At 40.1% G+C, this 23,306-nt stretch overlaps 2 protein-coding genes across 4 annotated transcripts in view; both read right to left on the bottom strand.

The window, feature by feature from the left end:
- rerea (arginine-glutamic acid dipeptide (RE) repeats a) overlaps positions 1-5,172 on the bottom strand; it is a 122,335-nt gene extending 117,163 nt beyond the window's left edge. For both annotated transcript variants that reach the window (XM_018665881.2, XM_018665880.2), the window contains exon 1: positions 4,843-5,172. The gene's annotated coding sequence lies outside the window, so the exon portion shown is untranslated. The remainder of the gene's footprint in view (positions 1-4,842) is intronic.
- Positions 5,173-7,309: 2,137 nt separating this feature from the next.
- eno1a (enolase 1a, (alpha)) lies at positions 7,310-16,722 on the bottom strand. 2 transcript variants are annotated; one of them, XM_018665887.2, is made up of 12 exons: positions 16,559-16,722; positions 13,957-14,051; positions 11,823-11,918; positions 11,235-11,293; positions 10,792-10,861; positions 10,111-10,244; positions 9,724-9,946; positions 9,137-9,334; positions 8,432-8,633; positions 8,217-8,325; positions 8,005-8,063; positions 7,310-7,826 (listed from the first exon to the last, which is right to left on the bottom strand). In XM_018665887.2, exons 2-12 carry the CDS (start codon positions 14,039-14,041, stop codon positions 7,763-7,765), a joined length of 1,299 nt encoding a protein of 432 aa, XP_018521403.1. In that variant the 5' UTR covers positions 14,042-14,051; positions 16,559-16,722; the 3' UTR covers positions 7,310-7,762. The 2 variants fall into 2 exon arrangements, with proteins under 2 accessions (XP_018521403.1, XP_018521404.1); XM_018665888.2 differs by lacking the exon at positions 11,235-11,293 and adding an exon at positions 11,614-11,672.
- Positions 16,723-23,306: the final 6,584 nt, after the last annotated feature.

Consider the following 23,306-nt stretch of genomic DNA (forward strand, 5'->3'; position numbering starts at 1 on the left):
CCCTTATCCCTAAGGTTCAGCAAACAGAACAGAGGGTTTGGCAGGTTATGTAGCCTCTTTAACAATATATGTTTGTGCTGAAAAATACTGCTGTCAATAGCAACAATGAGTGCTGAAAGAAAACTGCACAGACTCTATTGTGCTCCTTCCCTTTAATCACCTCCATCTTTCATCTTTGCTACAGAAGAAAAAGAGCGCGCAGAGAAAAGGGCTATTGGCTTCCAGGATGGAGTAAATTTGTGTGTCGTTGAGGAAAATACAGGGGTGGGGGGCACCATCTAAGGATTCTGAAATGTTCAAGGGAGACTGTATATGTCTATGTAAACATCTTCAGGCAGGCAGCTGCAGGGGGTGCGCGCAGTAAAACACTGGTATGTATTGTTTGTGTTTCTGCACCACTAGCGCCATGCCGTGTCATTACATGAGGCAATCTCTTACCTAATCAGCACTGACACACACAGCGGCAAAGCACTCTTCCTCCTCCTCCTCATCTCTCTCCCCCCTTTCTCTCCCTCTCCTCAGGGGCCAGCCAGCTGATCCTACACCATTTCATTTTTCATCTTTTACTGAAATGGCAAATGGCTGACTGTTATTTTTGAACACTTTCAATTCATGCTTTTTGGCACTGTAATTGACTAAATGCTATTATTAGCTTATCATGCCCGAATACTGAAAAAATAGGCTACTGTTTGCATGCTAACGTGTGTTTTAACAAATAATTAATGAGACGCATGAGCAATCTAACAACATGAAAAACTCCTCGATACTAGTGACCAAAAAAAAGAAAGAAATCAGCCGTGCAGTCACTATCATCACAACTACTTAATGCATTCATTGTCCTTTGTTTGCTGTTGCTTCACAACTCTTACAAACATTAGCCAAGCCTCCAGTTCCAGTTTCCACACTCCATTGTACAATCTCTCATGTACATAAATCACAGAGGACAATGAAATGCGGTGACTTACAACACTTTGCAGTCTCGTAGCCTAAAACCCACATACAAAATTGAACAAGGCAAACATGGAAAATATGGAGAGAACTTTTTTTCTGCCTTTTTTGTACCTGATGAGCACCTGCTGAGAGGCTGGCAACAACACAAAACACAATGTGTCTGATTAGTTAAGACGTGAATCCATGCCAAGCCAGCCCAGTGAGACACGGACAGCATATGCAGGATGAAGTGAAACCGACTTCACCGTGACTGAGCTCACAGAGAGAGCAGATTTGATCACATCTAGTGCATCAAATACCACCAGCAATATGTAGCAAGACAGCTAACAATTGTTAACACTGATAGCGTTTGCCAATACTATCTCCTTGGCACAATTGTGGAGCTGCAGAGCTAGGCCCAAATCAAAGAAAGATGAGATATGATGCAGCACACTTGGATCTCTTCTTATGAGAGGTGAAGGGAAGCTGTCAAAGAACACAAAACACATCCAGCATCTTGCCTCCTCTGACTTGCTGGGATAAGCCAGGAAGGGGGGGGGGGCATTTCTGCCAGTGTGCCCCGTGCGTGTCAGTCCAATATCTTAAAACAACACATGCAAGGCTTTGCTACAGCCAATTACCCAGCTCTTGGCACAGGAACTGAAAAACATCTTTGGAGAACAATAAAGAGAGCTTGGCTTGTTGTGCGTGCTGTCAGTAAGTGCTGACAGATTGTTATTTTTAATGAATATACAGCACTTGAATGGCCCATCAAGAGGTCTTTGAGCGAACATTGCTCCTTTGTTCAGAGCATTAATTTTCTATGTAACAGCTAGATATCTTGCAATGAAATTGATATCTAGCACTGTGAAAGGAAAAAGCTAAATCAGTTTATCCACTGCTTCCTTATTGTCCACCTCCTCTTTGCTGCAGCTATGCATAGTCATTAGGATATAAATACGAGGCAACACACTTTCTTGATTACAAATCTGAAGGTGCTTGATTTCACATCGTTTCCTGTGTTGGCTCTTGAAAGCAGACTTTTCACTGTTCGCCTACCTCTACTGCCAACATAATTTCATACTGTATATGAAATCCCTGAGCAAAACAGTCTTGAACAAAACAATAAATCAGCCTAATCACCCTTCTTTGAAACACAATAGCCTTGCTGAAGGTAAAATGTCTTCTTTAAAATACTGGCTAGCCACACCGATGAAAGGGTAAAGCACCATCTCGTGCCGCAACACAATGCCACAATGCCTTAGCATACAGCATGAAGTAGCTCTGAGACGAGACCCGGGCATTATAATGGGGAATCATCTTTCATGACAATTCATGGTGAAAGAAAAATGTAGTGACGGCATCTATGTGAAAAACAGCAAGACGCCATTCGAGCACAGCGTGTCAACATTGAATTCCTGAGCATGTGTATTGACAAATCATCCAACAAAGAGGTGTCAGGGCACGGTGAAAAGGGATTTTCCTTAACATTGTCTAGCCCTCCCTTTACCACATATTACTCACAGGGAGCTGCCATTGCTCAAACACACATTAGTCATTCAAGGAAAATAGCAGGGTTATTACACTTCTCTTATCATTACTCTGCTGCTACTACAGCCACTGAGCTAGATTAACATTCGATGGATGGGGGTGTGTCAGTGGATATGAGATTCAAAGTAATTTTACCCACTGCTGCTCTTGAGATTCAAATTGAAACACTATAAAACATCCTAACCTCGTCTGACCCCTGAACTAACCAGTTAATGTGGATTAAAAAGGACTTTGCACATTTATACAAAATAAAAAAGCCACATAAAATGACCTCGGAATAATATGAAAGAAACTAACTAAAAAAAATACACCACAAATGTTCAGTTTTAAGCCATTTTAAATTATCCTCTTGGCTGAATCTAAAGAATTTCCCTTCTACAAAAACCATAACCCAAACATTAAGGTGCTTTTCTGTCATAGTTGTGCTGAAGTAGTAATCAACGTATAGCCTGTAATGGCAGACCTCCATAACCTAACCTTGCAAGTTTATAGTCTAAGTGGCAGTTAAAGAAAATCTAAATCGCAACCACTTAAGCTCCTGGCAGACATGAAACCCACTAAAACATCAGACGTGCCATATGCAAGATGTATGGAGCTAAAACATTTGATCAAGGTGCTGTGTTAGTCAGACCTGCAATGAACAGATACAGGATATGCCCAGGGAAATCTAACGTCTGACTGAACAGGTTGTGGTTTAACTGGTGTATTTTTTCACAAAAATAAAGGCAAAAACAATGTTGCAGTACGCCTTACAAAATATTACTGACCATATGGGTGTGTGTGTGTGTGGGTGGGAGAGGGGTGGGGTGGGGGGTTCTTACTTAACCCTCTAGTGTAACAGATATTGCAGACGTGCGAAATGTGCATGTGAACCTTGTTTTTCAGTTCAGTGACCTCTCTCTGCAGTGCCATGTCATTATCAGGAAGATTGAACAGGTGGCAATGATAAGATAGATCAAGTATAAAAACCTGTCCATGTTCAAAGAAATTAAACATAATGTGGTGCTGAGCATATCACTGTTTTACAATGCAGCACTCCCAAGATCTCAGGTAAATTTTTTAAGATTTCCTTACACTCAGCCTAATATTGTGGCACTTTGACAAGTAAGGAAATACAGGCTTTGTTGTTAAATTACATTCTTTCAGTTAACTGAAAATAGCTTGGCATTTATGGAGCAAAACAAATGTTTTTTCACTCCTTTGATCACTCAGCATAGTGTATATTCATTAGTTATGGTGAAGTCCACAATTGTGCAGAGCTGTGTAGTCTGCAAGGCATAGGAAAGTGAACAAGTCAGGAGTGAGTCATAAGCCCTCAATAAAAATAAATCACTAGCGTGTAATGGCTCTGACTTTTTAAGTTAGAGAAATTAAAATGGGCATAGACCATCTTTTGAGACTTATTTTTTTAGACGACAGATGTTTTCTGTGGCCAAAGACAAAGTCAGTGAATCCTCCTCTGTTTACTATTTTCAAACTTACAGTTCATAATAACTTTGACTAACCACATGCAAAAATTTCACTTCACTGTTAAAAGCACAAATCCAGCCATAATTGTACCTTACATAGTCACTACTACATTACTACTCAAGTGTTTTGAACTACTGAACCTGCCAGAGGTGAAAAGTGTTAATGCCAATTCTGCTGGTTCTATTTGTTGACAAATTTCCCCCATGGGGATTTTACAAGCCTTGCATTTTTTTATTTCAACAGTCAACACGAGTGTGCCGTTAATCAGTGTTTGCTTTGTTTAAAACCAGCCCAGACCAAACTCGTCAACAGTCTCAAACTGTAAGCTAGATAACAATAATTGAGCACAAGTCAAGCACACAAAGACAGCAAGTTAGCTTCGCCGGCTAATGTTGCCATGGGCTAATGACAATAGCTGAATGGGCTCAGACTACTCCCTGCAACAGAGACACTACACTAGGTGATTCAAAATGGCAAAACGCTTGCTATGAGATACTGCAAGGTTACGTACACATTAAATCCTCAAACCGTTTCATAAAATGAAATCATTATGTGAGTGCAGCATGTGCTCTGCGCTAACCGGTGTCAACGGGCTGTTTGTATCCAGACATTACACTGCTCCTAGCTGGCATTCCCAATCAGTGCTAGTCACTGGCGCTAGCCGCTAACGTTAGTTCATGGTAACCAGCAACAGCAAGGGGCAAACAAGTCTATCAGCTAACGAGCTAGCTGATGCTAATAGGCAAATTAGCCAAATGGCTAGCAAGCAAGAGTGTACGTTAACAGTCCAGCGTTTACAAAGTATCCCCTCATATATTTGTCATTTCTTCTTCGTTTGCTGATGAATGTCAAAGGCAAAGAAGACGGCTGGTTGAAGCTCACAGCACTTACCTTAAAGAGCTTGATCTACAACATCTGTGATTTGTTTGATGAGAGACTGCAACAACAATAGTAGCAGCAGCAGCAGCAGCAGGGGCAATTAGCCAACGTTAGTTAGCCAAGTGTCGCCACTACAGAGAGTAGCACAGCAGCTGCAATGCCACCTGTATGTCTTTTCTTATGTAGCTACAACGGCACGGACCACGTTTGAAATAATGCTGTCATAAATGATGGACTTGAGAATAAAGAGGGAGTAATCGCTGCCGGGATGCACAGACTAGTGTATGTGAGAGGCACTCAGCATGACAGCATCCTTCTTCATCTTGGGGTGAGAACAGTTGGGGGGTTCTCAAAGTTCAACCGGTAAAATATCGTCACCCACTGGTCAAAGATGGGAACATCCACCAAGAGAGTCCTCAGGGTGTCTGTGTGTCTGTAGCAACACTTGGTCTATCTTCATCCTTAAAAACCTGTGACACTGCCAGACTATATTTGGATTACCAGTGAACCCAGAAAAAAAAGATAACATTCCTAATGCCTAAAGGATGGTCTGAGTGAATCACTGTATATATATATATGGAACTGAACTGGAAAAGGGCAATATCACAACATATAATTACATAACAGAATAGAGTACGATATGCAGTTATTGTCTCCTGGAGAATATATAGATTATATATTGTAAATAAAAGGAAAATAGTTTTGCATATGAAGATCCACAAATGAGGTAGGCTACTGGTAAAATAGAATAGAACGAAATAGAATACATCTTGGAAGATTTTGATAGATTGCAGCATTAAATATTAGTAAATAATCTAATTTGTGTTACATATACACAGATGAGCTAGAATAGTTGTAAATTTCATAAAAGAACAGAATAGAACAGAACTGAATATAAGTTTCACCCGAGACAGTAAAACAAAATAGAACAGCAAATGACTGTAAAACAATAAAAATGTGAAAACACTAACATCGATTAATCACACAGTAGAATAGAGTAAAATAGAAGAGAGGTTTCATAAGAAAGCAGTAGCAGACTGTCATGTAATATAGAGTATACAAGTGTTTCAGAGCAGCAGAAACATTTATTGCAGTTACTGACACTTGGATGCAGTTTGCTCAGTAGCGCATGCGCATTATGTATTCGCGGTATCTTCTCAGCGCTGCTGAATGAGAGAGGATACACAGTGAAACCACTGACCTGTATGTTTTGGTTATGTAAAACTGTGAATGTGTTAATAATTCTTGTCATGTAGCGTGAGCCATGCGGTGCAGTAACTTAGACCCTCAAACTCTATAATGGGCTTAATGAGAGTCGCACAGGGATTGGACATTATCTGTTTGATCGATTAGTGAGTTCTTCCGTTAAACTAAGCTGTAATTAAATACAGCAGCACTTCTGACATGAAAAAATACACCAAACTGTACTGTATAAATAAATGTAAATGGTTTCATGGGTTGCTATTGATTTAAAGGTTACAAAGTCCTGTCACTTTCATAGGCTTTATATTTTACTGTTATTATCACAGTTAATGTACGAAACATGAAGCCTTCAAGTAAACTTTAAAATGTCATATCTTTGTGGTGGGGGGCTGTCTTCTTGTCAGGGAAGTTCACTGCATATATATGACCACTAGATGGCGCAGGTCTCAAAGAAAAGAAATTCAGCATTGCAGTCTTAGAGAAATCCATGTATAGTCTGTATACTCCACACTGGTATCAATTTATGAGTCACCCAGATTTATTCTCTGAGAGGCTTAACTTTATGTGAAAACCAAGAAAGATGGGGTTCACTCATTTGTCCCAAAATGAAATCTGCAACAACAGAGAGAGGACTTTCCAGATTCTCTAATACATAACAGGAAGTGTCTTTGTATCAGTGATTAGTAATACATCTCCTTGGTGACGGCTAAACAATGGAGGCAGGTTCAGACAGGGTACGAACAGAGTGAATTGGTATGGCACAGACCCAGCTGGCAATCCCCCCGTGGTACCATACCACCGGTGAATAGACACTCATTTATCTTGGCAAGGCTCAGTACAGAAAGAGCTCGCGCAGAGCCTCTGGATTCTTTTACCCAGGGGGACAGAAATGGTGTCTCAGAGCACAGAGCTCATGTTTCTGCCTCTCAGTGGTGATCAGATTACATCGCACACTTCAAACAGGCAGGAGCAGATACTGAGCAGGACACTCTTTACTGCAGATACTCTCACTTTATCTGCAAGGAAGCTTTGAATGAAAGCTTTAAATGATTTATAATCATAACCTTCAGTAACTTGTCAGTAATATTTATGTGCTACAGTACGCAAATAGTACTATGAACTAGAAATTTCAAAACAGATTTTTTTTCTTTGTCCTGTCCCTTGGGTCTTGTTACTGATGAAATTAAAACCCTTTGACTTGATATGGGAAATAACATTATGAGATTAAAAATAAAACATAAATATGTGAACACGAGGGTAAAAAAATCACGAAACATTTCAAACTATACTGTTTATTACATTATTTCTGCCAACGCTTACAGCAACACAAGACCTTGTCAGATGCGACACATTTCACATACAGTGCTCTAACCACTGCTCAAGGCAGAGCCACACTATAGTTACAGTAGCTCAAATACTTAGTAGAGGACCAAGAATCACTACAACTCACAAGAAGCTAAACAAAAATCTCTCACACAGTTACACAGACACAGACATAGGGACCGACACTAATCAGGAGCTAAAGCATAGTTTGAGGATGAGCTGAACTGTGGTCGTACTGGGGCGTACTGCAGCTTATCCATGCCACAGACCACAGACTTGGACCTTGGATTTCAGCAGTGTTCTCTCCATCTTTTCTCCAGACAGGGCAGGCAACCTAGCGTGGCGTATATGTGTGGGGGTTATTTATGAGCAATGAACACACAGAGGCCCAAGGAGGAAGACTTGCTCAGATGGGGTGCCTGAAGTTCTGGCCTGCGAAACGGGCCTTGTCGCCAAGCTCCTCCTCAATCCTGAGTAAGAGGGATGACAGTTTGTTAAGGTGGATGGATCTATAGCCTAAGAAATCAGCCACATTGTGCCGTAAAAGAGCAATTTACACTGTTGGGATTGCAAAGATGTGACCCAGTGTTTCATTCTTTCATTCATTCATTATACTTGAATTATCTATGTGTTTTTTACTGGACTTACCTGAGCAGCTGGTTGTACTTGGCCAAGCGCTCAGATCGGCAAGGAGCACCTGTTTTGATCTGGAGAAGACATTAAATGACAAATAAGACCAAATCTGAGATGTAAAAGCTACACCTGGGGTATAGTTTGTATGGTCAGCATCTAAGAATAACAAGATCACTGACACCAAGCCAATAAATTTTGTAAAAATTACTTGTCAGTTAAGGTTTTACCTGTCCAGTGCAGAGACCGACCACCAGGTCAGCGATGAAGGTATCCTCGGTCTCTCCAGAGCGATGGCTGACCATCACACCCCAGCCGTTGCTCTGGGCCATCTTGCAGCTAAAAGAAAAGACACACGTAAGCCCTGTCAGCCTGCTGATGTTTTGTTTACATGCTCGGATTTTGGCAACAAGTGTGATGACACTGCTCTGTTGTGGACACTCACGCCTGGAGGGACTCTGTGACGGAGCCGATCTGGTTGACTTTGAGCAGCAGGCAGTTGCAGGCCTTTTCGCTCACACCCTTGGCGATGCGTTTGGGGTTGGTGACAGTGAGGTCATCACCCACCACCTGAATACTGGTGCTGGCGGTGAATTTGGACCAAGCCTCCCAGTCATCCTGGTCGAAAGGGTCCTCGATGGACACAACTGTTAGGGCAGATGGAAGGAAATTGTTGCTACCATTCATCAATCAAACACATTAGAGCTGTTATTGACTTTTTTGGCCACTTGGGGGCAGCGGAAACAAGCTGCCACATGCTCCACTCTGTAGCAGCTAGCTGCTAACTGTGAGAGCTATGTATAGAGGATTTTTTAAAGCTTTTTTTTGCTGAAAACAGGTTCCATCTATAGCTGAAAACTGGCTTATGAGAGTGGTGAAAGTACATTACATTTGTGGACATTGGCAGCATATGCGCATATGGCTCTGTTTATACTTTAGTGGATGTTTAGTATACTATAGCATGCTAAATCACAATTTATGTAGGATAAAGTAACTTGACAGGACTCTAGTGTGGTTACTTCCATCTGTCCTTCATGTTTTGCCTTTATTAAACAGATGTCTATAATATCTTGAAATCTTGGGAAGCAGCAACCATTGGACTAAAATGAAGTTTTCAGGCTGTAAATCATCAGCTGTGTTAAAAACCCACCAGGGTAATCTTTGACAAAGCTCCTGTAGAGGTCAGCCAGCTTGTCAGGGGAAATGTAACGGCTTGGGTCGTCAGGAGACTTGAAGTCCAGGTCGTACTTTCCAGCTTTGTAGAATTCTGAGGCAGCGACGTCCATGCCAATGACAATCTTGTCAGTGTAGCCGGCCTTGGCGATGGCATTCTTCAGCAGCTCCAGAGCTGAAAAAAAAAACCAACAACATGCTACAGTAGAAATGTGACCAGAGATGTTGCTAATAAAATCAAAACATTCGCTTTTTAACAAATGAGTCACCACTGAAGACTCTGCTCCACTGGGGCATTTGCCATATCAGCACCTTGACCTGACACTGGAGTCAGAGGCTGGCAGTCAATGCCCTCAGTACTGAACTGAGGCCTTAATTTAGAAACCATATGTCAGCCCAAGAGTGAGATGATAAGTACTTCCACAGGAAGGTCTAAGAATGTACTGCTTTCAAGATTCTCCCTTTGGACTAGTCAAGACAAACACTACTGACTTTCACAAAATGTTTCCTAAAATAAACTCACTGTTAAACATTGGTTATGGCTTTCTGACTGTTGACTCTCACCTTCCTTGTTCTCCAGGATGTTGGGGGCAAAACCTCCTTCGTCTCCAACATTGGTGGCATCCTTGCCATATTTCTCCTTGATGACATTCTTCAGGTTGTGGTAGACCTCAGCACCAATACGCATGGCCTCCTTGAAACTGCTGGCTCCGACAGGCAGAATCATGAACTCCTGCATGGCCAGCTTGTTGCCTGCATGGGAGCCGCCATTGATGACGTTGAAAGCCTGAAGGGAAGCAGAGAGGATCCGCTTTCATCTTAATGCAATCACTACTGAATATAATTATTCTCCAGATCAAACGTTAATGGTACATGTCTGTTAGGCCTATTAGCATTAAGAGTCTTTAAAAAGCCTGTGGTACATGACTTAGGTTGCACTATCATGCTCACAGGGACTGGGAGGATGACTTCAGGGTTGCCAGCCAGGTCAGCAATGTGGCGGTAGAGGGGAACGCCCTTCTCTGCTGCACCAGCCTTGCACACAGCCAGGGAGACGCCCAGGATGGCATTAGCACCAAACTTTGCTAAGGGAGGACAGACATAAACAATTCAATATATTATGCATAGTTCTTTCAAGACTACATTTATGAAACATCTTCTGAAATCCAAATCGATCATTGTTTGAATATTTTCTGAGCTAAAAGGGTAAAATCAATAATGCATGACCTTGAAATAATTAGATTCTAACTGACTTTTCTGTTTCTGCATAAACATGACGTATGACCATCTATTGATGTTTGAGTGCTAGTTTTTAAAAGATTGGTTCCTGATGTCATTATTTTAAAAATAGCATCTTCATTAACCCCCATGAATGTTGAAAATACAACTCAGTGTTTTTGGAGAACTAATTGGTGCAAAAATGCTGCCATTTAACAGTTATGTTTCTTGCAACATTACCACAATGGAACACATCAATTTACTACAAATCAATGTATTGAAAAACTCTCAAGGTTGACAAATTGATATTGTCTTATAGTACACTGTAAACTGTCAGTAGACGGAAGTAGACAAATTAAATTTAAACTCAAAAACTCTGCACTGACATTGCCAATCAAGTTAGAGAACACTTACACTTGTTTTCTGTGCCATCCATGTCCAGCATCAGCTTGTCGACCTTCTCCTGCTCCAGAACACTCACATCCTGGATTAGACATAATATGACAAGTTATACTGTATGCTTAGAGATTAAAGTCTAACTAGGTTTAATTCTAACTCATTAGTTCAGAAGTACACACTCCAATAATGTTAGAGTAATCACAGCATCTCAAATTACACCACTGAAGGTCTGCTAATACAACTGTTTATAGATACTTGAGGTATATCAAGTTTAGAAATGCAAATATTAAAAGACAATGTCAATGTGAAAGAACAAACAGCTGCTTAACATCAGTTTTAACGCAATGTACAGTGAGTTATTTGGAGACTGTCAGTACTGCTGCTAATGTACTTTTGCATAAGTTCTACTTAAATTAGAAATTTAACAGTAATATTAGTCAAACAATAAATGGTCCTACCTTGCTAACCAGTGCAGGTGCAATTGTTTTATTGATATGCTCAACAGCTTTTGAGACACCTGCAAGGGACAAGCAGACCATGACTGACCCAGACAGAAGAAGACCATGCTGCACAGGCGAGACAGATGACCACAGAGCACCCCGACCAATCATATAAGGATGTCATTTTTGAAAATTATTTGGCAATCACGATGAGGACTGTGATAGCTTTTCGGGTATCATCAATAATTACTCTTTTCTTTTCTATTAGTTTTTAGATCTGTGAACATCTGTTAATGCCTGCCAAGGTTAGTTTCCTATGGCAAACCCATTCCTCATGCTGCTGTGCACTGCAATATGCAAAAAGAGTGAGAATCCTGTTATTCCACACTTTAATTACCTGGTTACACAATGCAGGGGCCAAGAAATCATTTATATATTTAACTGCTCTTTTGACCCCTAACAGGAGGAAGAGAGATGGAGGAACGGGAAATGAAGAAGTGAAGAGATGAGGACAGAAAACAGAATGAATACAGAATGACATTAAAGATAAGAGCAGAACAGAAGTAACCAGATAGTTTAGAGGGGGAATCGAGGAGAACGCCTTACCTTTGCCCATGTAGCGTGTTTTGTCATTGTCACGGAGCTCCAGAGCCTCATAGATGCCTGTGGAAGCACCGCTGGGCACTGCAGCTCTGAAAAGACCTTGGAGACACAGAGGACATTTTGTAATTGTCATTTCCTAAAGTGCTGTGTCATGTCCAAGGAAGATAGCAAAGGACTGGCTGCAGTCTGATAAATGTTTCAATGTAATTTTACTATATGAGCCATCACTGTGACAACCAACTCTCTGACGCTGAAGTCTGTGATTACTATGTGGCATTTATACAGCACAGAATCTGCATACAGGAACATGTTTGTTAGGGCACTGAGTGCAGCAGAGGTTGCTTGGTATTCAAGGAGCACCAGCAAGTAAAATGCAGAAGGGTCTCAGCTAATGGAATACCCTGCCACGGTAATGTTGTCAATTGTTTCTCTGTCCAGATAGAGAAATAAAGCATGTGTGGAGGAAGTTGTACTGGCTGTGCTGCAGAGGGCTGTGATGTAACAGGGGGGGGTGACAGGCTGACAACTGAGCATGTGCAGTGTATCTGTGGAGGGATGCCAAGCCACACCCACACATAAGAGGACGTCCATTTTGGATTCACCCAAGTGAGGAGAAATTAGGGATGAGCAAAAATATATTCAGTTTGCTCAGTGGACCGGCTGGGATGGTATGAGTCTGAAGGGATTTAGGGTTTAGGGCAGAAGGACAGAGCTGCCGTCTAGGCCGTGAGCTCAGGATTTAACAAATCATCTGCATCAAGAAATGCAGCTGGGGGATGCTGGCATGAATCCATCGAGTTATGAAGAGATGTAGAGCTCTCACATTATGTCTGCTTTACATTTTACCAAATACAATCAAAAATATTCATTAGTAGTGCAAATTTAACTTAATTTAACTTAACTGAGATAGCCCTTACACAGATCATCAGCAAATTTACAAATACATACAGTTAAATAAATTACTATCTTGTTAAAATATCCCCACCACACAGCAGATATTACAATAATAGTGAGTATAAATGTCTCTCTAGATCACCACAGTTACTCACATTACATCATTCTTACAACAAGCATAGGAGGTTTTCTACTCTGCCTGTGACTGAGAGGCAAACTGGTTACATAACACAGCGAAACACATTACAGTTATTATGACAGACATGCTCTTGGTGCAGCTCACTCACTCTGGTCGGATGATGCCAAAACATGCCTGGTGGACATAAAAGGGAATCTTATCCAAACAAAGGAATAAAGGTGCTGTTTACAGTAAATTGGGGCACTTAGCAACCATCCCAAAACCAGGACTGCAGAACAGAGCAGTCAATTTCCAGCCAATGTATTAAAGGCAGCGTCGCCTGTCCCACTCACTTCCACATCAATGGTCATTCAGGTTGCTTCATTAACAGTCTCAGGACATTTCATTGGGTTGAACTGTTCCTTTGTTTTAGTTCTCAGAACAGAGCAGCTCGCCAAAAAACTTCAATCACCGTCGGGCCATTAGTTAATTGAATAAACTGATCTCAACTTTTAGGCATACATGTCAAACAGTGCAGGGTTTAGATGTTTTATGACCTGCAGCTTCATTATGTAATCTAGCATACAGTTACATGAGGGAAGCACAATGTAGATTTAATTTACCTGACACCTTTGCTTTGCATGCAGTATCTAAACTCTACTTTGCTAGAAGTACCTACTGTATGAGCTATGTGTGCTCCCAAACAGGAACCATTACAGTAACAGAATGCTACAGAGGCCGTGTGATATTACAGGAGCTATTTTCACACATTCATCATCTGATCTGATCCACTCTGAGCCTGGAACTGGCAGCAGAGTAGCCACACTGGCCTGACTATCCTGATCTACAACTTACTGTAGCTATGTAACTTATCAAGACACATAAAAAAATTATTTATTTGCATCAGATATGTTCTTACTGCAGCATTACACATACTGGGCAATAGCGTCAGGTTTATGCTAACTTATGGATGACTTCAAATTATCTGTTAAACACGAGGTACAAACAGTCAAGTCTGATTTGTAACTAAGGTCTTCTATATTCAGCTGGCTAGTTGAGCTATCCTTGACCACAATTTCTAGACTTAAACACGCCATTAAAATGTATACACTAGCCATACAATACCTTTCTTGGTGTACAGATCAACCTCCACAGTGGGGTTGCCACGGGAGTCAAAAATCTCACGAGCGTGGATCTTCAGGATGGACATGGTTCTGGATCTGCAAATGAAACGACAGGAGAGAGACATCAGTACAGTGCTGTGCCACAGGCCAACAGGCAGACAGATGCTGGTTACCTTGCACTGTCACTTACTGAATTAAAGCTTCAAGTCACAACAGTGACTGGGCAAAAACTGAAATGCTCAGTGACAAACTCTGCGACAAAATGCAGTCTAATTCAGAGCTGGAGTTTGGCAGACAGAGCAATAAACCATCTTATGAATTCTCTAATTGAACATATATATATGTTGGCTGTGCACACCACCTCAACCAACTGATGTGGGCTGGCCTGGATTGCAGAGATATTAGTCACAGGAAGGCGTGGCTTATGCAGCAAAAAAACCTCTGCAGGTCCCTTCAGTTTACTTAATATATCTGATTACAAAACACCATTTCAAAATGCTTGCAAAACAGAGTTGAGAGCACTGCTCTTAAACAGTTAAGTAAGAACTTATGATAACAATAGTGAAAAGTAACCATAAGAAATGATAACTGAGCAGCTCAGCACAATACATATTTGACTTCTTTTTGTCTAAGTATCACTGCACTCTCATGGGGTACAGGACTCTAATCTGGCAGTGGAGTAATCTCAGCCTTGGTTATCTGTCCAAATTCCAGCAGTGGAGGTCAGAGAAGGTTTTAAGCCAGACTGTCTGGCCCTGACACCCGCTGTGCTATTGATTTTCATCTGTTTTATCTAAGTTGCCCTGAATCCATTGACTAACTTACACATCTACCCACTCTGGATGTCTGAGTGAACCTTTGAGTGCAGCCTCCACAGCTGAGTCTGAGTGGAACTACAACAGGAACCAATGGAAAATCCACTGTCCTTAAAAGTCTGTGTGGAAATTTGCCACTGGCAACAGTCAAGGGGCAAAATCACTAAAACACAAACACACCCTGTTCTTCAGCTAAATGGAAATATTTTACAGTTTACTGGGGCTGGGTATCCGACCTCGGTACTTGTCTGACACTGATCGAAATGTGTCTCTGGTACAGAGAATTTAAAATTGTCCATTTGGTAAGGCTTGCATAGAATGTGTGGTGAGAATCACAGTCTTGTTTACTTATTCTTTAATCAGATAGTTCTTAGTTTCAATCTGATTTTTTCCAAGTTTAAGCTGCTTCATCCTTTGTTTTGTACAGCTGTTTGTGTTTATACAGCATAAAAGAATTTCAGTGGTTAAAATGAAAATTAGGGTTTTATAGAAAAAATACGTTAATATTTCTAGAAAGGTACCAATTTGGCATAGGAACTGAAACCACCTCTACTGACTTAATATAACTTAAATAGATATATTAGTCAATTAACCCATTAACTGGCGATAATCTGTCAGTATCTGGAGATATCTGAAGAAGACTTTAGGAAACTGTGTGTGTGTATTTACAACTATTTTCTGACATTTTATAGAGAAAACAATTCATTGAATCAGAGAGAGAGAGTAATCTGCAGAGTAATCAATAATGGAAATAATTGATCGTAACAGTCTTTGCAAACACTGAATATACAGCATATTTCTGTTGTGAATGTTCACACACAGTAAATTTCTACTATATTTTTGCTGCCAGGTCATTGCTCCTACTTGAAAGCAAGAAGGTAACCTGGCAGCACAAAATGGCACCCACAGATAAATAAATAATTAAGGACTGGCACCTGATATGACAGAAGGTATGTAAGTTAGGATTAATCCTGTATTGGGCTGTATTAGAGTATACCAGCAAGTCATTTCTGTGTATTAATAATCACTTAAATAATTATTCATAAGAACAATAATACTTTTAAAACTGCAGTAATGAACTTACAGTCTACTAACTGAGTGACTTGGTTAGAACCACATGCATCTTCTGGAGGTCTGCTGGGTAAAGAGATGACTAACCCATCTCTTATACAGAAACCCTGAAGCTTGTGTAATCTCGCTACTAGCAGTAATTTTCCTTTATCCGGTGGACACACCCCCATGTCTGCTGCATGCAACTAGTAGCTCAGTCACCGCCGGACCCAGCAGCATGTGTAACCTGTGGCAGTATCTGACATGCCATCGCACCCTTTAAGGTTGTAATAGCGATTCTTTAACAAATGGGAAAAGACTGTCTGCTGGAAGTTGGGAGTTGCAACTTGACGCCCACACACACACACACACACACACACACACACACACACACACACACTGCAGCTCTAAATGGAGTGACATCTCGCCAGCTGACGGCCTGGTTTAAAAATAGACGGTGGGCTACAAACTGCTCCATCCTGCGAGCCACACAACCATCAACCGAGGATTTAACTGACGCTTTTAAAATTCAGAAATAAGCAAAGTATCGTCAGCTAACGCAAGGACTTTGGGGTTATCGTCGAGCATGAAGAACACCACGTACATATTTATAAAAGAAGAAAATTTGTTAATATTAATTTTAAAAAACTGCGTTAAAACAAGCCATTTAGATCTTAATAGTTCTTGTCCCGCCCAGAATTATCGGACAAAAAGCAGAAATAATGGAGTCAAAGTTACCTTTCCGGCCTAACTGTGTGCAAGGACGGTGCTGTGTCTCTCTCGTGCGGGCAGGCAGAGAAGGCGCTCGTGACGCTCCGGTGTCGATGTTAAGTGAACGGAATCAGGAAGGACCGGGGGGCTATCGGAGCAACCTCATTGGTCGAGGCTGACTGACGGGGGTAGACGAGTGCGAGAGAGGATGCACGTTCGCCATCGCGTGGAGTCAGACATCCCACCACGATAGGAGGAAGAGGATGCGGATTTTGTGTCTCAGCAGAAGCATCATTTGTAATAAAGATAGTAAGCCTACATAAATCCACAGAGAGCGATGGTGTTTTTCATTCACATTATTTAAGCGGGATTATGGGAAATGTAGTTTTTCGTGTTGGTGTGAGGATGAATCAGGCAGTATGCGGAAAGATGACGCAGAGATGAGTACGTGCAGGGAGGCAGGCAGGGATCTCCGATGCGGTGTGCCGTGGTCAGTCACATGGCACTTTGTGGTCACGTTTTCTGGCACTGACTTTTCTTTTCCCATCATTAATATCACAAAATGTGCAGCAGCGGAGACGTGTACTTTTCACATTCGCTCAAATCCACAGTGAGCACTGATGTACTGATTTGAAGTTTAAAAGACGTCGACACGTCAGTGACTGAAAATGAATAGATGTGTTGTTTGAACAGCAGTTCAGAAATTACATATGAACATCAGTAGTGGAAAGTAACTGTGTACATTTGCTTAAGTACTGCAAATTTGGTATTAGATATTTGTTCTTTATTTGAATGGTCTCATCTTATGCTACTTTACATCTTTACCCCACCTCTACATTTCAGAGGGAAATGCTGTAGTTTTTACTCCTCTACATTTATTTAACAGCTTTAGTTATTAGTTACCTTTCAGGTGAGATGAATCCTCATAAATTAAAGCACACAACAGTAAAGGAAGCAGATAAAATTGGCCTCAACTTGACAAACTGTAACACAAATGTACAACTTACACATTAATACATTAATGATAATGATACAAAGACATTATACACTGAAAGGGATGATACTGCATCAAGTCTAGGTGGCTTTTACTTTTGATACTTTAACTACTTTCTGTAGCCAAGATGTCTAAACTTTTAAGTAAAAATGTAAAAATGCAGAACAAGGTAGTATTTTTATACTGTGGTATACAAATTTTACAAAAGAAAGCACTTACAACCAGTAGTTTGGTTTTTTTTTTAACTTTTTAAATGGCCTATTTCAATAAATAGTCATCTAAATGCTGTTGAAATAGGAAAGGTTATGTAACCTTGATATATAAAAACCTTCACTTTTTAACCATGTGTATCCCAGTTTTAGTCTAAATCTAAACAGCTTTTGACCTGCAAATCACATAAATCATCTAATGATAATGTGATAATGTAATAATGTGGTGATATTAAAGTGTCAATAATCAAACCAAGACAGTGGGTTGTGGTCATTTTTTCCATTCAGAGTAAGACAATGTTAAACTACTTTGATTTGCATGAGTAGGTGTAACAGTCATGTATTAAATACAGGGACTGCACCAGTAATTCATTTGGAGATTGCAGTGAATCACAACATGTGGGTTTCCCCCCAGACGTCAGACATTGGGTCATTACGCGACATTGGTTTCATGCAGCTGCGCAGTGCAGTGCAGCATCCATGGCAGATCAGAGCTGCTGGGGCTCCAGTGTGATGAAAGCCTACTGCAGTGACCTTGAGACTCTGTCAGTGTTACATCCAACTGCGCCACCTGCTGCTCAGAGGCTCTCAGTGAAACTGTCACAACAACAAGTGTCTCCAGCTGACATTTCCAAGTAAGGAAGGAGTTCATTGCCAACACAAAGACACAAGAATTTATTGACTCGAAATTATCAATTTTCAGTCACAGCCTCAAAATAAATACATCCATAATCTCATGTTGTTGGAGTGAGTACTCCTATGATTAGTCGCACAGTCTGTGATTAAAACACAAACTATATTAGCAACAAATGAAGACAGCAAAACATAAAAGTCATGTAGTCTTTCCTGCGCTCAGAAGATTTGTGAAGAAACTGTAATTTAAGGACAGTGGTGCAATAAACATTTATTTTATTCACAAAAGTGCTAATTTATAAATGAAAGTCAAAATATGCATACACTGAATACTGAAACAAACAAAATGTACTAAAAGTATCAAAAGTAAAAGTACATTTTTATACATTTGTACCTTGTCAGTGTTATACTGTTGGATCATTATTGGTGATTGGTAAGATGTAAGCAGTATTTTGAAGTTGGTTGAGGTTGAATTATTTTAACTTCTTCACATAAATTTAATATATAACAACCCACACACTCTTTAAACTGATCATATTTTTTGTGTGTAAATGTTTTATATGCAAAGTAGTAAACTCTAGCAGCCAGATAAATGAAATGTAATGCACATAAAAAGTACAATATTTCACTCTGGAATGTAGTGGAGTGTCAGTATAAAGTAACATAAAATGGAAACGAAAGTGGAAAAACTCAAATGGTAAATAAGTGCAGTACTTGAGTAAATGTAACAGTTTCTTTCTGCGACCAACTAGAGAATAAAACAACTGACAGAAATTTAATAAATGACAGTTTGAGTTAAGTCATATTTAATGAACATAAAAGTGTTCATTAAATACTTGGATCTTTTCACTGTTGGTCAGACTATCACTTCAGGCTCTGGTAATGATTAAATTATTAATTGGTGATAAAAAAAAATCATTTTTAGTTTTTTTAGCACAGACCTTTTTTTTCACAGCAGACATTTTGACTTATAATGTTAATTATGGCTTTGTTCTATTCAAATATCCCAGTAAACCATGATATAAATTGTGAGAGGGAATTAATTTGAATGACTTGAAATTTAATTTGAATGAACAATTAGTAATTTATCACATACCTGCTGCTCTCTATGCAGCTCATTTATGGGCAGAGGATTTTTGGCAGTGCTGGCAGAAATCTAAGCACTTATCCAGCAGCTTTCCAGTGAACCAGACCACAAATTGAACCTCACATAGCTGCATATTTTTTCCTCTCATCACGGCTACTCTTTGAGTAGGAAACAAGCCTGTTTTGGAGCACTCACAACAAATATACTATGAGACGACATTTATTTAAAAGTGGCTGTGCTGACAAATAAGAAAAGGAGCTCCATTTTTAAGCACAAGATTAGTGGTAAACCATTAATGATGGTTATCAGGAATAATACATTATTCAATAATGCTTTTTAGGTTAGAATAAGCCATGCATAAGAATAATTTAGGTTGCCAAGTTACCTCACCCCCCACCCCCTTGCTGGTGTTTATGCTCTGGCAGCAGGACTTTTTTTTTTTTTTTTTTTTTAAATATACCAGCAAGACCATTTGACCTCTGACCTCCCAGAAAAGGGCTGATTTGAGCTAAATGCTAACATCAACATGCTAACATGCTCACAGTGACAATGCTAGCTGGTATAATGTTTATCATCTTAGTTTAACATGTTTCCATGACAACATTTGTCAAGGGAAGGTTTACCAATTTGGGAAATACACGTATTCACTTTCTTGTGTTAGACAAGAAGATTGATATCACTCTCATGTCTGTGTGATAAATATGAAGCTGGAGCCAGCAGCCATGTATCTTAGCTTACCAGAAAAACTGGAAATGGGGGAAACAGTGTGTGTCCGGAGGAAACAAAATCTGCCTACCACCACCACACGTTACATCTTAATCTGTATAAAACCTGCCGTGTGAAAAACATTTAACAAGATCAAAGACCGTAACTTCCTCCAGTCTCTGCTGGTTGCCTGGTAACTCTAAAAAACAAGAATATTTCCCAAGATTAGTATTTCCCAAGCATATTCCCCAAACTGTCAAACTTCCTTTTTGTCAGTCACACATTTACTGAATTATCCTGCAGTCTGTTTTCTGGTGGTAACGACCTGTGCGACAGGTGGTAGACACTACTCCTACCATCTACTTCTGCAGTGGTTGGAGGTTGGATGTAAGGTAGCATGATAAGAGAGTTGGTGATCTGTAGCACATTGCTGTTAGCCAATTTAAAATATTTTCCCATAACAAAAGTTTCTCTGACATTACATCACAACATGAGGAAACCTGGGTGGTGGTGGTGGTGTGAAAGTTGGTTTGCTGATTTACTGGCCTCACCCTGCTGCAAATCTTTGATGAGTTGGAGCTCCTCCTTGTGTGGCCTCTGGCACAAAAAAAAAAAAAATCTCAATTTCAGGAGTCGACACCTGCAGTGTCAGATCATGTGACAAAATAGATCATAATTTTCATCGCTGTGATGACGAAAGTCAAACACATGGATGTACAGTATTCAGACGAGACATGGTCGGCAACCACATCTCTCTAAACACACTCTTTTCATGTTCTCTCTCATTGCCACTGCTGAACTGCCCTAAGCCTAAGACTAATTTGCTCCAGTGGAGCTGCTCAGTGACTCAAACTGTGGTTTTACTGGGCAGCTTCCAGGTGCGAACGTGTGTAACTGTATGCGCAGGGCGTTCCTAGAGATGGCCTTCATGCTCAGTGGACCCTGGTTAAAAAGGCAAATAAAGACTACATAGCTGTACATCCTTATATACCTGAACCAGTATTTTTGCATGTATACAAAAATGACTTGGGTCACTGTGAGAAAACACTTTTTTTTTTTTAAATGACACCAACATGGTTCCAAGTAATACCACTTCCCCATATCTCTGAGTTTGCACGATTTGTGTGATTGGTTGATGTCTGAAAAGAAACTTTATATTACCAAGAAGAAAAATGTCAACATTAAAACCTCTAATGTGAACACAATATCTAATCTGATGGGAACAGTTCAATTGCACCATTAAAACCATTTGAAAAAAAAAAAAAAACATTTTGTCTTTGCAGCTTGTCCTTGGTGCAGGTGCAGAAACAGAAACTACACTGACATGCATGCATGTAACAACAGTAATATGAAAGATTAACAAGTACTTCAGCTCTGTCAGTCCATTTATGTTCAATCCTCCACCTCGATATAGATGGCATTGTTAAGTCAGTTCATTTTTGGCATCAGTACCATGCAGCAAAGCTCAAACTGGCAGTTCAAAATGTACCATATTCAATCAGAAGCCAAAGACAATGTAAAATTTACAAGCATAAATACAAAGAATACAATACAAAGAGGTGTGATGACACAAATAGTGACCCAGAATTTTGACTTTAACTTTGACAGATAAATAATAACATAGACCTTTAATGTCCTTTAACACATAACAACACAATATTGCATTGACATCAGGGCAGACTGGAGTCATGTGCTAATATGTGAAGATATATTTCACAGCACATTTCACAAAACAAACTCCACAGCAGATGGTGAAAGACGTGTTGCAGTTTATAGAAATTTGTAAAGCAGTGTGCAAAGTCAACAGTTAGCTTTACCAGGCTGTGAGTTCTCAGAAACCAACACACTGTAATCATAAAGAACACCAAAGCGTGTTTATATCTATGTACGCATATGTTTGTACAGTGTTGTGCCTTTGTACGTGTGTGTACAAAGGAACGTAAACCTTTATGAGTCTTTACAAGATATGTATTTGTTGTTTTTGTTGATTTGCTGTTTACTGTTAAATTATTTGTTTTCTTGTTAACACTCTGATAATATCAACACATCCAACAGTCCTTCCTAATCCCTGTTGGGAAGATCAAACTGTAGTCAGGCAACAGTTAACTACTGTACATAAACATGAAAAGTCAAGGCACCAGCAGTCAAATGGTTTGAATTGGCCTGTTAACTGCATTGCCATCACACATCATCAAAACTGGCTCATTAATCAGCAGGTTCTTTGGCTTTTATCTTGATGACCTACCACAGTGCTTTGTAAAATTAGAAGAAGAGACCTTTGGTGAAATAAATTCTCAACTGAAATGCAGGAAGCCATTGTAAAGGTCAAATGTAGGATCCCTGTGATGTCGGTGTCCTGTATAAGGAACCTGGGCCGTCACCTGTTGTTGGTATTATCCTGTATTTGAGCAGTTTGATAATGACAGACTGCAGCTGTTTTTGTTGTTTTTTGTTGTACTCTTATGTTCTCTTCTTTATCGAGGCCATCACATGACACTGTACATACAATCTGCAGCTGAATCATGTATGTAAAGCTCACCTTATGTAGCCTTTAAATTACTAGGCTTGTTCTCGGATGGTACAATTACATCATTAAAGTTCCGGAGACGTTAAAAACTATGATTGTCCTCAGGGCAAAGATAAACCTAGTGATTTACTGAGGAAGAAGACGGCTTCGGATCATTTTTAAGTGCTGGTGTACGCAAGTTAAGCGCTGAGGGGACTCAAACCTGTGGCCCCTCAATGATCTCAGATTTTGTGCGTGTAGAAAACTCTGTCCTGTCACTTTACCCGTTACAAATCAGGTCTGTGTTCTCCACCTGGATTTGTTTAACACAGTTTTTTTTCTTTTTCTTTTTTTCCAGCCTTTAGGCATCGATGGCCAAACACAAAAACAACTGGTATCAATCAAATGCAGGTCATACAGAGGCTGTAGACTCCAGTCCAAAGAGGAAGGAACAATGAGAGTCTTAAATCAAGGCGAGTCCTCTGATCACTTTGTAATTTCATCAGGTCTTCACACACACACAGACACACACAAAGATTTATATCACTATATTTCTCTGACTAAATTTATTTATAAATCACAAACTTATCTGACCTTAGACAACCAGTGCACAAGCCAGATTCCAATCCTAAACCATCTCA

Source organism: Lates calcarifer, linkage group LG6, assembly GCF_001640805.2.
Source record: "Lates calcarifer isolate ASB-BC8 linkage group LG6, TLL_Latcal_v3, whole genome shotgun sequence".
Classification (NCBI taxonomy): domain Eukaryota; kingdom Metazoa; phylum Chordata; class Actinopteri; family Centropomidae; genus Lates; species Lates calcarifer.